This window comes from Clupea harengus, chromosome 5, assembly GCF_900700415.2.
Source record: "Clupea harengus chromosome 5, Ch_v2.0.2, whole genome shotgun sequence".
Taxonomy (NCBI): Eukaryota; Metazoa; Chordata; class Actinopteri; order Clupeiformes; family Clupeidae; genus Clupea; species Clupea harengus.
This window is the reverse complement of record NC_045156.1, coordinates 21,805,062-21,822,002: the sequence shown is the minus strand read 5'-3', so window position 1 is coordinate 21,822,002 and position 16,941 is coordinate 21,805,062. Positions and strand designations below refer to the sequence as shown.

Below are 16,941 nucleotides of genomic sequence, written 5' to 3'. Positions count from 1 at the left end.
ATCAAATCACATCCTTAGATTTGTTTTGCCAGCAAATGTTTCTTCAACATAACTTGTGTTCGTATGTTCTATTTATTATTAAATAACAATCGTACAGGAAATACAATTAAAGCATTTCACAACAGAGCTGAAATGACAGGACAGTTTTTCCCAGGTATACAAAATTGTACAAATGATTATTCCACTGTACACCCTGACCCCAAACACCCAAAGCAAGCAAGTGTGCTCATACTGCTCCCAGCTATGCGCCGGCATCAGCCACTAACCCCCTCAAACACACAAACAAGCAAAGACAATTCTGTACAGACTAACAAACTAGAATTATATACAAACTTTACATAGAAAAGCCCTTTGACAATGTGACAACATGTTTCAATCTGGAATCAACTTTTCTTTTCACATTCCGGCAGATAAAAATGTGCAAGCAAGGGCAAAACAGTGCAATTATTGACGATTTGTGTCAGAGAAGGAAAGAGCCCCGATGCCAATTCCGGTGGCTGCATTAGCGCTCTACTTCACCAACATTCCTATAAACTGCACTTCCCATGATGCCTTGCTGACCCTAACTGAAGACAGGTGTGCCTATGAACACTAAAGTAATACAGAGATACATTAAGGTAATATCAATGCAGGTGAATTGTGGTCTTCTGTAAAGTTGACCTTGAGATGGAGAGAGCTGAGGATTGAGACAAAAAGTAGGCAGCTTTATTTTGGGGTGGGGGTGGGTAGCAGTCACTTGGATCATGAGAAGGGGGAAAAGAACCCCACAAAAGTCCAGCGAGAGAGTGAGAGAAATCAGAGATCCAAGTCATCCGAGTCTGTCACTACTGTTGTCTGACCATCTGAAGAGGTTGCTGATTGGCTGTCGTCGGGTTGTTCCCCACCCCACACAAATCTGTAATTGTCTTCCAGTTCCTGCTGTCTCTTCTGCTCTTTGTAGACCTCCTCTGTGCCGCCCGTCTGTGCGCACACCAGAACAAGAACACAGGTTCCATCAACTTAACATTAAAGTATTCTTAGAAACCAGTATGATTTACAAATGACCACAATGCCTCATCATGATCCTCCTGTCCCTTTAAGCATCTGTCCATTTGCCCAATACAAGGTGTATTGGATTGTGTGACGCCATTTCAGGCATATTAGTTCAGTTGTGCCCACTGCCCATATAACTACGAATGAAACAGAACTTTGAACATTCATTTTAGTTTGGTTGTACTGGTTTGTCAAAAAGGATATTCAGCTGGTTGCAATTCAACAACCTCACCACTAGATTCCACTAAACACTGTACCTTTAATGACAATTGTAGCACAATAATGCTCTTTGATTTCACTGGCTGATCACTGCAACCTTCTGCGTGCCCTTACCAGCAGATTGATGAGTAGTTCCCTGAAGCTCTTGGTGTCCTCTTCACTTAGCCACTGGTCTCCTGCCTCTTCCACCGTCTTACGGGTCAGAATCTTCACCTCAATCTTTCCTGGAAGATGCACACACGCACACCATACACATTCACACACACACACACACACACACACACACACACACACACACACACACACACACACACACACACACACACACACACACACACACACACACACACACACACACACACACACAAACAACTCCTTGTGTAAGTGTTAATCACACTCATTTCCAGGCAGCAGCTGTCTCTGAAACAGCTCTAATCCTGATCCGTTGAATCTGGGCCGGATCTGGACCAGAACTGAACCACACTCAGACACTATCTGCGTTAACATGTAGCATATAACAGCATTTAGCATACACTTGAAGGGTCTGTCAGTCATGATATGTGCAAGTGACAATAGCATTTAGCATATACCTGAAGGGTCTGTCAGTCATGATGTGTGCCAAGTTAGGATAGCTTTTAGCATATAAAAGCATAGAGTATTGAACAGTCTGTCAGTCATGATATGTGCGAGCGATGTTACCATTTATCATATAACAGCAGGCATTTAGCATATACCTGAAGAGTCTGTCGGTCAAGATGTGTGCAAGCGATGTTAGCATTTAGCGTATAACAGTATTTAGCATACACCTGAACAGTCTGTCAGTCAAGATGTGTGCAAGCGATATTAGCATTTAGCGTATAACAGTATTTAGCATACACCTGAACAGTCTGTCAGTCATGATGATGCGAGTGATGATAGGAGCCCTGAGTACTCAGTGTCATGCCCGCGCCATTGAGGCAGTTCTATGAGAGTGGGAACCTCATTAGTGGCTCAACATGGTAAGTGGGTGAGTAGCCTCAGCTGATTAGGCAGACTGAGTTCTTATATTTATATTTCAGACAATATACACGCCTTTCCCCACCATACTCCTAGTTCAAACACGTTGAGTACAATATTTTCCTTCAGATCAGATGACTGGAATAGATCTGGCCCTGACGTGGGACAGATGTACCAGGTCAGAGCCAAATTCACTCAAGACTCAGCAGCCATCTTGGTCTCCCCAGTATTTTGTGATGAGCATGAACACTGACATCTCAGGGGCTGTAGTGAGATGGAAAGTGACAGAAGGGAGCCCAGAATACCCAATGTATATACATGCTTCTGCACAAACACACAGCCACACACAGACATAGCATGCACAAGTCCACTGAGATCTTCAGAAACAGATACAGTAGATACAGCTGGTAGAAAAGAAAGCCAGACCCGAGCTGTTACCCTGCTAGTCCCATGTTAGCCTTGTAGCCTCTTAGTCCCAGAAAAGCTCTACAGTACCTCAATGTCTAATACTAATGTATAATACTCTACTGCTCTGATGTTAGTAAAGGAAAAAGAAAGGAAAGGAAAGCTTGTGTGTGTGTGTGTGTGTGTTCTGTCCTACCTTGCGCTTTGATGCCTGCTTTCTCTAGCTGCTCTCTGACTGCGTCCTGTATCTGCTGCCACTGGGGGTCGCTCTCCCCCAACTCCTTCACCTGCTCCGCCTCCTCCCCCGCCACAGAGCCAAGCTTATACTTTGTCACCCTGATTTTCACCTGGTCGCCCTCGGCAACCTCCCCACGCACTGTGGCAGGGACAAACAGAAGCGAGAAGAGGGAGCTTACACACCAGCCTCGTTACAACCCTCAGTCATGTTACACATACAGCCATCATCGGAAATCACAATTACAACCAATACACAAACAACGCCGTCACTGACATCATCCCAATTTAATGAATTATCAACAAATCAATTCAGCTGTATACATCTACACCATTAACCACCACCATCAAAAGTCACCACCACAATTATCCCATAAACAATCCTCTTGACCATCACCAGCTATTACTTACAAAAACAATCATAACATGTATCTCCACCACAGTCCTAGGGCCACCGACATCACCTTCATCACATAATTACAGATATTTACATCACTGTATTGATGTCCAATGAAACTTTGATGAATGTGCAGGTAAGTAACTTTGATCCAAAGCTTTCTCATTATTGTCGCCTTCAAACACCACACCACCACACCACTTCAAAGGTTACACATCCCTCTTCAATCTTTCATAATCACATCACAAGGCTGAACGAAGTTAAACTGTCAGAGGGTGGTTATGGGCGTGAGTGACTTGCACACAGACAAAAGAACATGCTGAAGATGATCAATGTATGTAAGCACAGTGTGTCCAGTTTAGGTGTGAGGGACCAATGAGGTGAGATGAATGCAAATTTGATGACATAACTCCACATACATTCATTTTCTGCAAATCTTATCTAAGGGAGATCATACTGTGCTCATTTTCTGCAGACCAAAACACCTTTACAAAATGTCTTTTGCTGGCTGTTTTTGTACACAAGATGCCTTCCAAACATTTTATTTGTGCTGACCAATCATTCTAAAAACAAAAATAGAAGTTGCAGAAGCTACTGTGCTATTTCACAGACCTACATGCATCACCGTATTAGCACAATTTTTTGCAGCACATTTTGCTCTTGCGACAGAAAAATAGGCATGCAAAAAAAGGGCTTCTAACCTATGCGATGTGAAACCACATGAACAATAAGGCACCTTGTGGTTGTCAGCTGGCAGAAAAATACAGTATAATCACCACCCAGATAAGTAACTTTGACAACATGTCAGAGTTTTACTGTGTGTGTGTGTGTGTGTGTGTGTGTGTGTGTGTACGTTTGTATTTGTGTGTGTATGTATGTGTGTATACGTGTGTGTATGTATGTATGTATGTATGTATGTGTGTATGTGTGTGTGTGTGTGTGTATGTATGTGTGTATACGTGTGTATATGTTTACATGCAGACACGTACCTGGGTGTTTAGGAACACGGCTGGCTGTGTCGGGCCTTTTTTCTCTCTCTGTTGTCTGCTGGTCACTCTGAGCGGCCTTGTCCTCTGACTGGGCCTGTGTGTGAGTGTGTGAGTGCTCCTCGTCGCCCTTCTCCTGCAGGCGGTCCAGGAGCTTGTCCAGTGTGTTCTCCAGTGTGTGTGTGGCCTGGGAGCGGTCAAACTCCCCCTTCAGGCCCTCCGACTCCAGCTCCTGCTGGGCCTGAGTGGAGGGGAGCAGAGGGACAGGAGAGAGAGAGAGAGAGGAGGAAGAGACAGAGAGAGGAAAGAAGAGAAAGACAAGTAGAGTGAGGGAGAGAAAAAGAGTAGGAGGACCAGTGAGAGAGGATGAGAGAGGCAGAGAGAGAGAATATGAGATTGAACATTATCATGGAGTCTGTGTAGATTATGGAACTTGCGAATATGCGGTCAATTTACTGCACCATCAGTATACTGTTTATATTTTTACAGCTGGTGCGTTATATTGAAATTCAATAATCTAATGAAATCGATTATGGATTAAGCTCCGATTTACCATATTTGTAACTAATATCTGTAATCAACAAATCAATGATATGTTATTTTGGATTTGTCACCCCAAACCAACTGTACATAGCGTACACACACACACACACACACACACACACTGATCATACCTCATCTATAATGTTGCTGAACTCTTTCTGCATCTCCTCTTTGATCTCCATCCTTTTCTCTACCGGGATGGATAGATCAGCCATTTCCTCCTCAAACTCCTGGAGCAGATGTTCATCCTCATCCCCCTCGTCCTCCTTCGTCTTTTCCCTCGCTGCAGGCTGCTCCTCCTCCTCCTCCTCCTCCTCCTCACTGTCTGACTGCAGAAACACACAGAGGAGCTGGCTTAAAACAGGCTTTGAATGGCCTCATCAATAAATGGGTGATGCGAATGTCCAAGAGTTAAGAGTGTATGATTAAGGCAGTGATTAAGATGTATTTGGTGTATGTGTGAGACTTTGAGTTTGAGTTGAGACTTACAGTGTGTTTGCATTGGGACAGTGGAGGTGATGCCTTGCCCAAAGGCAATAATGCCCCTTGCCCAGACAGTATTATCACCATTATTCTGAGAGCATTGTGTGTTTGTGTTTGTCTTGTCTTGTCTTGTGTGCGCCACACGTGAGAGAAACAGAGAGAGAGAGACTTACCTTGTGACTAGTCTCACGTAGATGCTGCACAAACTTCACCAGGTCAGCTGGATCTGAGATGATTCTGAAGTTAAACTTTTCCTCTCCAAACACTGCCAGAAATAAACATTAGGAAAATTACAACTGGGTTCACAAATAAACCAACAACTCAATCAGGCGTTTGACATAGTCTTGGACTTTTCTCTTCCTTTCACTACAGCTCCTGTCAGTCTGTGATTGATTTACCTTCATTATCCGGCAGCTGATCTGACTGAACAGCATCTTCTGCATCAGGCTGAGGAAACGAAACCAGACATATGTGAGCGAATAATTGAGTGACTGAGTAATACATTGAGTGAGTGAGCGTGTGAGTGAGTAATTAATTGAGCGAGTGAGTAAGTCAGGGTGTGAGCGTGTGAGTGAGTAATTAATTGAGTGAGGGTGTGAGTGACTGAGTGTGTTTGTGTGAGTGAGTAAATGAGCAAGTGGGTGAGTGATGGAGTGAATGAGAGTGTGTGTGTGTGAGTGAGTAAATGAGCAAGTGGGTGAGTGATGGAGTGAATGAGAGTGTGTGTGTGTGAGTGAGAGGGGTGTTTGGGTAGGGCAGGAGGGAGGGGGTCAAGAGAGCTGTGTAGGGGGTAAGAGGGGTGTTTGGGTAGGGCTGTGTGCTCTACCTGAGGCTCTGCTTCCTCTGGCTGGTCGGTGGGCTTTGATACACTTTCCAAGATGTCATTATTCTCTTCTGGTTGTGATTCTATGCATACATACACCACACAGCCACACAAACACACACACACACACACAGAAGAGAGAGGAAACGTTAGAAACAAATGTCTTCATAACCACCTGTACAAGTAATGTGTGTCCAGGTGCATCCGTTTAATTAATGACGTATCAGTCATTTTTGGGTCACATTTACAACACAGGTGAAAAGGTCTTTTAGGGCTAGTAGCTTAGCTTAAAAAAGCTGATCAACCATCCTTACATAGTTTACAGCTGAATGGACATCCTTACATAGTTTACAGCTGAATGGACATCCTTACATAGGTTACAGCTGAATGGACATTCTTGTTGAACAAAATCAGTGACACTCGTTATGAACCATTGTCCTAATGAAGAGGGCGGAAGGATGGAAGGATGGATAACCTGTAGCCTGAGTGTCTGTAGATTCAACAGTCACGTCTGTCTTCTCTGATGCACCATTTGTTCCCTCATCTTTAGACAAGATCTCATCAAGGTTCTTCAGTTCCTCAGATATCTGCTCCACCTTACGCTTGGTGTCCGCTACAGGGAGGGGGAGAGAAAGCAGATGGTTTTTAATGTACAGTAATCTAAAGTTGAATCTAAAACTGAAATACACATTCATCCACTTACAGCTTCCCTGGCTGGACCAATTCTACAGGATAAGCTAGCAAGGTGAATTTAATTTGAATTTAATCCACCACTAACGGAAATCCAAACCCCATTCTTAGAGAAAACATGACTCTAAAATCCAAACCCCATTCCCAGAGAGAACATGACAAACCGACCCAGTCCTGATCTGGGCATGACCCCAGCCAGAACTGTCCTACTGACACACACGCACATGCACACGCACACGCACACGCACACGCACACACACACACACACACTCTCAGACTCACAGACTTGGGCCTTAACATAGTCCATGTACTGCTGAGGGCTGAGGGCAGGCTGGCAGATGATTGGCTGTGGCCGTGTGGAGGGGGGTGGGCGCAGGAGGGGGTGGGAACAGGGCCGGCCGGTGTGGATAGTCACCACGTAGCGACACGACTGAGGCTCATCCACCCGTGTTATGTAGTCCACTGAGCCTTCCTCACACGCAAACTACACATATACACACACACACACACACACACACACACACACACACACACACACACACACACACACACACACACACACACACACACACACACACACCAAGAAAGAAACCAAAGATAATGTAAGCTGAAGTGTGTATTGGGCATGAGAAAGAAAACAGCATGTGCCAATAAAATATGGACGTCAAGTGTTTTTGGTAAGGTACTACAGTGATGTCACACATACCAAAATAATAATTAGCCTGTCATATGGTAAAATAATGTAATAAGTCAGGGAATAACAGTCCGGTTGGAAAATTATGGTTGTTTGTTTTTCTGTGTGTGTGTGTGTGTGTGTGTGTGTGTGTGTGTGTGTGTGTGTGTGTGTGTGTGTGAACAGGCTCACCCTGACTTCAGTTTCTCTGGGGTTGCCGTTAAGGTCACACTTGGAACCGTTTACGTATGACTGACTGTGGTAGCGCCTCAGCCTGTGCTGTTTGGAGGCCTGGAGACAGCATGGTGGAGATCAGGAGCAAAATTAAAATGTAACATTTGCACATGTTATCAGTATCACAGAGAAAACACTTAGAGGAGCATGCTAAGCTAAGCTAAGTACCTTAGCCGTCTCGTTGGTCCAGTCAAACTCTGAGCTGTAGTAGCCGAGGAACAGCACCTCACCTTTAATCTCTGAATCTGCAACAGAAGAGAAAAGCACTTAATATACAGATATTTATTATATATGGGTAGGGTATCTATAATATATTCCCATCGTGATACAAATGTACTGTGAAAATTTGCTTTTGATTTTCTCAGGTCCAAACAGCTTGTAACAGAAGAAGACAAATAAGAATGAACTCTTGTCTGAGACCTTTCTTGCTGTCCAGCGATGATGGTGCATGTATTAGACAGCAATGTTACTGTACATCTGTCATATCTCATACATTTATGAATAAACAGAGCCTAACCTTCTAGATGATACTGCCTGATGTGCTTTCCATAGCAGAACTCATAAGTCCACCAGTCCTTTGTCTGAGAAAGAGAGAGAAGAACAGAGAAAGGTAATGATTAGGAAAGAGGCAGATGAGGAAGACCACCACACACCATTAGCTAGCCTGGCTTTGGTGAGTCAAAAGTCTAAAGACAGACACAAGTAACACAGATAAAACAGATTCATACAGTAATTAGACGTAATCTTATATAGCCAAACCAACAAGTCCAATGAATCACATGTACCAGAATGGACAGCGTAGATCTACGGTGCATTGGCCGAGTGAATATACAAATGGACTACAGAACCAATCATGACTGACACACCTTAATGAGGCAGGGAGCATTGCTCATTGGCTGCAGGAGCTCAGAGATGGCCGGTCCATTGTAACTGCCGGCGCCGGTAGGTGGGGCTTCGCTGGATGAGTGGGGTTGGAAAAGGAGGGCCTGGGCTGGCAGGCGACACTCGTAACGCTGTTTGAACTTACTGCTGACCAGCATCACGTCCTCGGTCTGCGCCTTCATACACACACGTACACACGCACGCACACACGCACACAGGTCAGAGCGGAGGACATTTGTGCATTTTCAAAGGTACAATAAACCCAGGGATCAATAAGGATAACTATAAATAGCAAGAAAGCACCAAGGAGACAGACGATGCTCAAGTTCCCTATAGGGACACCTATAAATATACAGCATGGACTACTTCAACATACTTATATAGTGCAGCCTATTTCAACAACAAAACAAAACAACACATTTCAACTACTCTGAAGTCTGTTGAAAGCATCCTCTGGTTACCCCCCCCTAGAAGCTCACCCCATTGGTTTGATCTCCTCATTTTAGAGGAGGCTCAGTTTTGCCTTCAGGCTATAAGTTCAGTGCTACATGGATTTACACAGCTTAATCATAATGACAGGTGGATTAGGCTATCCTTTCACGTTCCAAAGTGCATCAGATGGATCTTAAAGATTTATGTCTCTTACATATTTTACAGAACCCTTGCTTTTCAACCTCCTTTTGATAATATTGTATGTTCATTTGTTCAGAATGTTTCAAATAAATTAAATTCTGGACTGGTCAAATGTATACCCACACCTATAGATCTTTGAAATGCCTCCCCATTTCACTATCACTGGACACCACAACAATAATAATTAAAAAAAAATCAGTTATACACAGGAAAAGGTGTTCAATTCTTTGTGCTATTGGCTGGGGCCTGGGGAAGTATTATAACACAACAGGGTGCACTACAACCATAATATCAATAGTTAACCATACTTAACAACACCAAAGTTGCCTTCATGAGCATTTCAATGGTGTTGTCAAGTGGGCACCTCTCTTCGTCAGTATTTCGTTGAATTAGGACCATGACACCTCCAGAACGCTCAACAGTGGTGTCTGGTGTCCCAGACCCACCACCCTCCTTATACTCACGATGGGTTAAGGACATTTGTCAATACCAGGGACAACAACAGATACACCTCCAAAAGATTTCACAAGCATATCTCGGTGTCTGCAATGCACCATCTAATTATCTAAACATCAATCTCACTATGGCATGCCACAGACTATCCAGAGTAAAGGGTGCGAAGGTTGGGGGGTATCGCAAGTACGATAGGATGCGATCTCTGGCACCCACATCTTGCGACAACATGGTTCTTCACATAAAACATATGAAATGTAGCTATTGAGGAAAATATGCTCCTCGTGCTGTCTTGTAAATTCTGTCTTCCATCCTGTAACCTACACCTTCACTGGTTGTCAAAACAAGTGACTAAACCGCTCGTCTTTAGGGACTCGATGGCTATCTGCTTCCTCTGACAGGAAGCACGTACGCAAATATATGTGATAAAGTGTCAAAGTAGAATACTGAGTCCCAAACAACCCACTCAGATACTAACTACAGAAGATGTTAATTTACTGAAGTTTAGACTATTTCGTAGGATTTTTAACGTAATGCGTGAGTTATAAGGTGACATCTGTCATCAGCACATGACACATTGTAAACATGAGATTTAAAATGCGCAACAGGAAAGGGCGCTTGTAACGGTGTTTTTCATCAAATCGTTCCAGATAGTCTGATCTCTCAAAAGTCTATTATGCTAGTCTACTTGATAAATACCTAAATTGTGAAATCTAATGTTGTCATGTTGCGCTCCACTGGCTAGCCAAAGTTAGCTTGCAAGCTAATTGACCAAACCAAGGCTACTTTGATCCTTACCTGGCCCATGATTACAGGGTCTGTTAGAATCTGAATTCCATATTTCATTTCGTTCAATTCCTCTAAATTTAAGAAAGCTGATACGGAGAGGAGACACGTCAAGAAGAAGACGTACAATCCCCGCAGCCACCTAACCATGGGAGCCGCCATGTTTCTCTTGGCTAAATGACAACTAACGTCGGACAGCTCCAGAGACGGTAAAGGATAGCCCCTGTTGTTGTGACTTGTGACCAAGTCGATGCTGATTGGGCAACGTCGACAAAAGCTCTTGAACAATTTGATGCATACACTGTCAATCAAGTGTAAAGCGGCTTTTTTATTGGAACTGGACTTCATTGTTGTAGTCAATGCAGCCACGACGGTATCATTAATTGGCTTAGAGTAGCCTAATGTACAGGCAGGTGCGAAGGAGCAAGGAAACTTCAATGACAGAAATTACACACAGAAGTATCTTTGTCACATATTGAAACATGATCCATACCTAATGGCTTTTGCTGATTTTTACCCTCTTTTCAAGTTAAAAGACGTTTGCTTCATTACTTTATTCTCCTTACCATTGCATGCTTCTGTTTAAAATAATGACACACATAATTAAAAAAAACAATCTCTTACTGATTCATTAATAATTCATTATTATTCATAAAAAACATATTTTAGGCTATATTTATTGGCTTCAAGCCTATTGAATACTAAAAATGTGCATAGTGTCTCTCCCTGATTTGTCCTGACTAGGTCGTACATGTTGGCTCCCCCTGCTGGAAGAATTTGCTGGAATTTTGCAAGTTAGAAATTCAGACACTACATACCTGAGTAACTCACCTGTGACCCTGGCTATCTGCCACTCCTACCCTACAGCTGGCCTGTGTAGTGAAGAGGAGTATTGCTATAGCAACCACTATTGTTGTCTGGCTTGGTGTTTGTTTTCTCCCACCTTTGGTCTAAAGTTTGGAATACATTTTCTGCTTGAGTAGATTATGATTATCATCATCATCATCATTGTTTATTCAGGGAGAAATTGACTGAGCACAGGGCTCTTTTGCAGCAATGCCCTGATTGAGGCCACATAGTACAGAAGAACAATACATAAACAAACCACAACAAAACGAAACAGACAAAATACATTTTTTTTAAAAACACACACCAAACAACTCAGAAATTAAGCATAAAAAATAAATAAATAAAATAACATAAAGTAAAAAAATTAAATCAGAGAATCATTCAAAACAACAACATTGAGGCACATCCTTATTATCTAAAAGGCTCTTAAATTGGTTGACAGACAAATACTTGGTTAATTTCAACTCCACTTGAATAGTGTTCCATTTATGGGAAGCAAAGAACTTAAAAGCTATTTTACCTATATTAGTTTTTGTAAGGGGGATTTCAAGGGAGATGAGGCTCTGTGACCGTGTATTATGACAGATGGATTTTAATTTTAAAAGTGACATGAGATAATTAGGCAGTTTTCCCACTAAGGCTTTATAAACAAATAAAAGACAGTGTTTTTCCCTCCTGTCTGCTAGAGGGGACCAACCAACATTCTTGTATAAGTTACAGTGGTGGGTCCTGAAAGCGTCTCCTGTAACAAAGCGAATAGCACTATGGTAAACAGAGTCCAGGAGTTTTAAGGTAGAGGGTGCAGCATACATGTAAACAATGTCACCATAGTCAAGAACTGACAAAATTGTTGATTGCACTATTTCCATTCGGTTTTCAAAAGTAAAACAAGATCTTATTCTATAAAGAGCACCCAGTTTAATTTTAACCTTCTTAGCTAGGTCAAGAACATGTGATTTAAATGACAGCCTATCATCTAGCCAGATACCTAGGTATTTATAGCAAGGAACTTGCTCAATATTAGTCCCAGAACGGGTGCATATCCTATGGGTGGAGGGGACATTATTTCTACCATTGGAGAAAATCATGAATTTAGTCTTAGACTCATTCAGCATCAATTTGAGGGACTTTAGGGAATCCTGTACACAATCAAAAGCATGTTGAAGGTTTGAAACTGCTTGATCTATAGAGGGCGCTGAGGCATACAAAATTGTATCATCGGCATAAAAATGGACTTTGCAATGTTCTAGATGGTCACAGATATTATTAATGTAAAGTGAGAACAATACCGGGCCTAAAATAGAGCCCTGAGGGACACCAGAATTAATTACTAGGGCCTCAGATGTAAGGCCTGCAACATCTATACATTGTGTTCTACCCGTGAAGTAGTTTTTGAACCATCTGAGGGAGACATTATCAAATCCCAGGGAGTTCAGTTTGCCAAAAAGTATCTCATGGTTTACTGTATCAAAAGCTTTCGACAGGTCAATAAATAAAGCGGCACAACATTGTTTCTTGTCTACAGCAGAGGCTATGTCATTTACCACAAGGGTTGTTGCAGTAATGGTACTGTGGCCAGCTCTGAAACCTGATTGAAAGGGGCATAAAATTGAGTTTAAAGATAGAAAAGAGCTAATTTGCTCATTTACAAAGGATTCCAACATTTTGGCTAGGCATGGGAGCTTGGAGATCGGCCTATAATTGTTCATATCATTTGGGTCTCCCCCTTTATGAAGGGGCACCACTAATGCAGATTTCCAGATGCTAGGAATGTAGCCAGAAAAAAGTGATAGATTAAAAATGTGGGTCAGGGGTCTGGCTATAATGGGGGCAGCAAGCTTCAAGAGACGTGGGTCTAACTGGTCTGCACCCACTGAGCTCTTCATACATTTAGAATTACGAAGAGCAGAGAGGACTTCATGCTGTTGTATTGGTCTAAAAGAGAAGGATGTGGTTGGGTCAGTTCCCAGTGACCTGGCATCAACAGTGAAGTTATCTAGCACTCCATCCGGTACATCAGGGAAATTAGAAAGGTCAAACAAAGTGCCGCATTGGATAAAATGATTATTGAAAGCATTACAAACTTCCTTAGGATCATTAATTGCTTTATCTTCCAGCATGATCTGCTGGGGTAGTGTAGGTGGGGAAACCCCTTTAAGAGACTTAACTGTTTTCCAGAATTTTGTTGGATTACTACCACAAGCAGACAAATGATTCACAAAGTATTTGGATTTGGCCATTTTTACCAGATGTGTGCATTTGTTACGAAGGTGTCTAAAAGATTGCCAAGCTGCAGCAGAGCCAGTGGATCTTGCTAATGCCCAGGCCTTATTTCTATTAGTAGTGGCCTCACTTATATCATGAGTGAACCAGGGATTAAAACGATTTTTTATCCTACATTTCTTAAAAGGTGCATGTTTGTCAGTGACAGCATGAAAAACCGACAGGAAATGACTCAAGGCAACACCTACGTCCGGAATAAGCTCTATAGAGGTAGGATTGCTGGATAGCAAGTCAAATAAAAATGCCTGATCGTCAAGATTTTTGAGGGACCTTTTATAAACAATTAAAGGGGCAGCACCCTTTCTCCGTCCATCCCTGATGCAGCCCACTGGACAGTGATCACTAAAATCCAAGGGAAACACACAGGTGTGCAGGTAGTGCTGTGGCCTATTAGTAAGAATGAGATCTAACAGAGATGAGTTACTTGGGATTTTCATATTTGGGCGGGTGGATTCAGTAACCAATTGGGTAAGATTTGACTCTAAGCACAGGTCTTGAAATTCATTGGCTACAGGTGAGAACCAATCTAGGTTAAAATCGCCTAATATGACAGTTTCGCAGCTAGACACAGAAGAAAATTTTCAGAAAGACTCTGTAATGCTTCTGGGACAGCAGAGGGAGGTCGGTAAACACCCACAATGACGATAGGATAGTCACCCAGATTAATATTTACGGCTAACAGCTCAAATTGGCCCGGGAGGGAAGTGGAGATGCGTACAGAACAGTTTAAGTTGTTTTTCACAAACATGGCAACACCACCCCCACGTTTAGCTCTATCAGTTCTAAAAACATTATAACCAACAATTGCAATATCTGAGTCCTTGATATTAGGATTTAACCAAGATTCCGAAATGACAGCCACGTCAGGATCAGAGTTGGTAATCCAAATTTTTAAAAAGTCCATTTTTTGGAGCACGCTCCTGGCAGGATGTGAATTATGAATTATTTAAAACCCCATTACGTACGAATTTGTACTTTTTGCTACTGAGCTCCCCTTAAAGTTGCGGAGTGTAGCTCACTTTTACACCACTGTTGTAAATACAAATCACACTTCGAGACCCCCTAATGGACAGTGTATATGTGTTTGTTGTTGACAAGCTGAAGTATATGGAACTGGCAAAGACAACGTCAGAAGCCAAAATTTTACACAAATATGACTGCATAGTTTTATTTAATGTGACATTGGAGATTCACACTTACATACCCAAAGAATAACAAAAAAGGAATGACAATTTTTCGCGTTTTCAGCCCATATACATTGTTTTCTAAGCGTTTGAATGTGGAGTATGTGTAATCTAATAAAATGTTGTTGGCGACATGCTTAACAGTGTCATTTCTAACGCTGACGTAATTTCAGACGCCATTCTCCATATTACAAGTCAGTGTATCACCAAAATGTTATTTTAAGGTATTGTCACATAATGTTGCTTTAAAAAGTAATCTTAGGTTTTGGTCAGTGTGACTGGTTGTAATAATAGCACATTTCTTGGCTTGATTTCTTTCTCTACACTCTTCACATTTTCTGACAGACCAGCATTATAGAAATAGAATAGAATAGAAAAGCCTTTATTGTCATTGTATTTATACAACGAAATTTTTAGTGCTTCTCCTGTTGGTGTGACGAGGGACAACATATAACACAACAACAACATATAACATAACAATACTACAACTATCCAAAAACAGTAGGAACAGCCCCCCAAAAAATATATATATACATTAAGAGTAGAACAAAGTGCGGTGGCATAGACTAAAGTACTTCAATAAATACATCAATTAATACAGCTTTGTTTATGCACATGTGTAAGGTGACTGAGATGGTATGTGACTTGTAGTCAATAAAGTGCTTAGTGTTTAGTATTATGCAGAAGGCCCAAAGGTCCTGAGACCATTACCTACTCTGGTGGAAGACGCACCTTGAGAAAAGTGCTTTGAAATAGGGCTGTGTCTGATAAGCTTGAGCTAACACAGAATATAAAAACAACAGCAGCAAGTCTGTAACTAAATACATTTGGTGCTGCTGAAGTTCACAGACAGCAACCACTGTAAGGTGTGGCCTGGTCTGGGAGATAACACCAACACAATCAAGAAAACTCTGATCTCTGACTCATTTCATGCATGAAGATAATTGTATCTTTACTGACTAAAGTCAATGTCTGTCTTTACAAAATGATATGGTACACCTTGGCACTACAGTACTTTGGTTGGTTTCCTCTCTCTTTTAATCTGTGTTGCCCAACCTTTTTCCTAAGGATGTCTCATTTGATTGGTTTGCCAAAGCACCCAAATGTTTTTCACCGAATCTGTTACCTACTTGACTTTACCAATGCAGCTGGGGGTTCACTTACTTTTGTTTCACTCCTTCTCTGCAGCACTGATTTGTCGATTTAGCCCCACAGATATATGTGGGTTGAAGCTTCAGTTTTAAGATCAGATGGCTTTTAAGATGTGACCTGTTGACACATCTACATTCCTCTTTTACACACACCCACATAAACACACACAAAACACCCCCTGTGAGCACAACTATCAGACCTTGGTTGCAATTAGAATCGATCATGCTCGCTAATCTTCCCTTCATACCGATGCAGTAACAGCCCACACAGACACACCTATCTGTGGCATTGCTGTAAAGATTGTTGTCATCCTGTGAACATTGACCCAAGGGCAAGGGGTGGGGTCTGGGGGGATTGTAGCTGGTGTTTAAAGAGGTTGTTCTGTGACAGGACACACACAAGTGTGTAAAAGACGATTGATTATCTTTACTGTCTTCTCTGTTAAAAACTGAGAGTTATGTATTTGCTCTGTGCTAACAAGATAGAGCAGGAATGCTAACCAATAATCAATGTGAATTCTGCGGCGTGGAGAAGAATGGCTGGGTGTTGGTAGGGTAAGGAATGTTAGGGAGTGTCAGTGGTAACAAGAGTGAAGAGCACCAGGCTATCAGTACACACACACATACACACACACACACACACACACACGCACACACACACACACACACACACACACACACACACACACACACACACACACACACACATGTACACACCACACACTCGTAAAACACACACCCACACACTCACCATACACACACCCTAACTTAATCTATAAGTCTATATAATTTAAAACATACCCATTTTTGTAAATGAACAATAAAGCAAATGGGTTTAGTACACTCATTATGAGAGTCATTCACATAGTCATCCTGTTGGAGATGCTTTCACTTTTCAATTCACCTTTTTCAGATGTCTTTGCAATTTTCATTTTTTTTTCTTTCCTCGTTTATTGTGCTTAAATAGATGTAAAATCTGTTCAGGTATCTGTGATTTGCCAAAAT

General features: G+C 42.0%; 1 protein-coding gene across 2 annotated transcripts; it reads right to left on the bottom strand.

The window, feature by feature from the left end:
• Nucleotides 1-53: 53 nt before the first annotated feature.
• On the bottom strand, nt 54-10,667 carry os9 (OS9 endoplasmic reticulum lectin). 2 transcript variants are annotated; one of them, XM_031568085.1, is made up of 15 exons: nt 10,482-10,667; nt 8,582-8,773; nt 8,233-8,296; nt 7,884-7,960; nt 7,674-7,772; nt 7,091-7,292; nt 6,594-6,731; nt 6,122-6,201; nt 5,694-5,742; nt 5,469-5,560; nt 4,944-5,141; nt 4,273-4,510; nt 2,849-3,028; nt 1,366-1,475; nt 54-960 (listed from the first exon to the last, which is right to left on the bottom strand). In XM_031568085.1, exons 1-15 carry the CDS (start codon nt 10,629-10,631, stop codon nt 796-798), a joined length of 2,034 nt encoding a protein of 677 aa, XP_031423945.1. In that variant the 5' UTR covers nt 10,632-10,667; the 3' UTR covers nt 54-795. The 2 variants fall into 2 exon arrangements, with proteins under 2 accessions (XP_031423945.1, XP_031423946.1); XM_031568086.1 differs by lacking the exon at nt 2,849-3,028.
• Between the last annotated feature and the right edge of the window lie 6,274 nt (nt 10,668-16,941).

Coding starts and splice junctions, on each gene's coding strand:
- os9 (XM_031568085.1), bottom strand. CDS start 10,631: ATGGCGGCTCCCATGGTTAGGTGGCTGCGGGGATTGTACGTCTTCTTC. Junction 7,961..8,232: donor CAGGCAGTATCATCTAGAAG/GTTAGGCTCTGT, acceptor CTTCTGTTGCAG/ATTCAGAGATTAAAGGTGAG. Junction 3,029..4,272: donor CCGTGTTCCTAAACACCCAG/GTACGTGTCTGC, acceptor TCCCTGCCACAG/TGCGTGGGGAGGTTGCCGAG.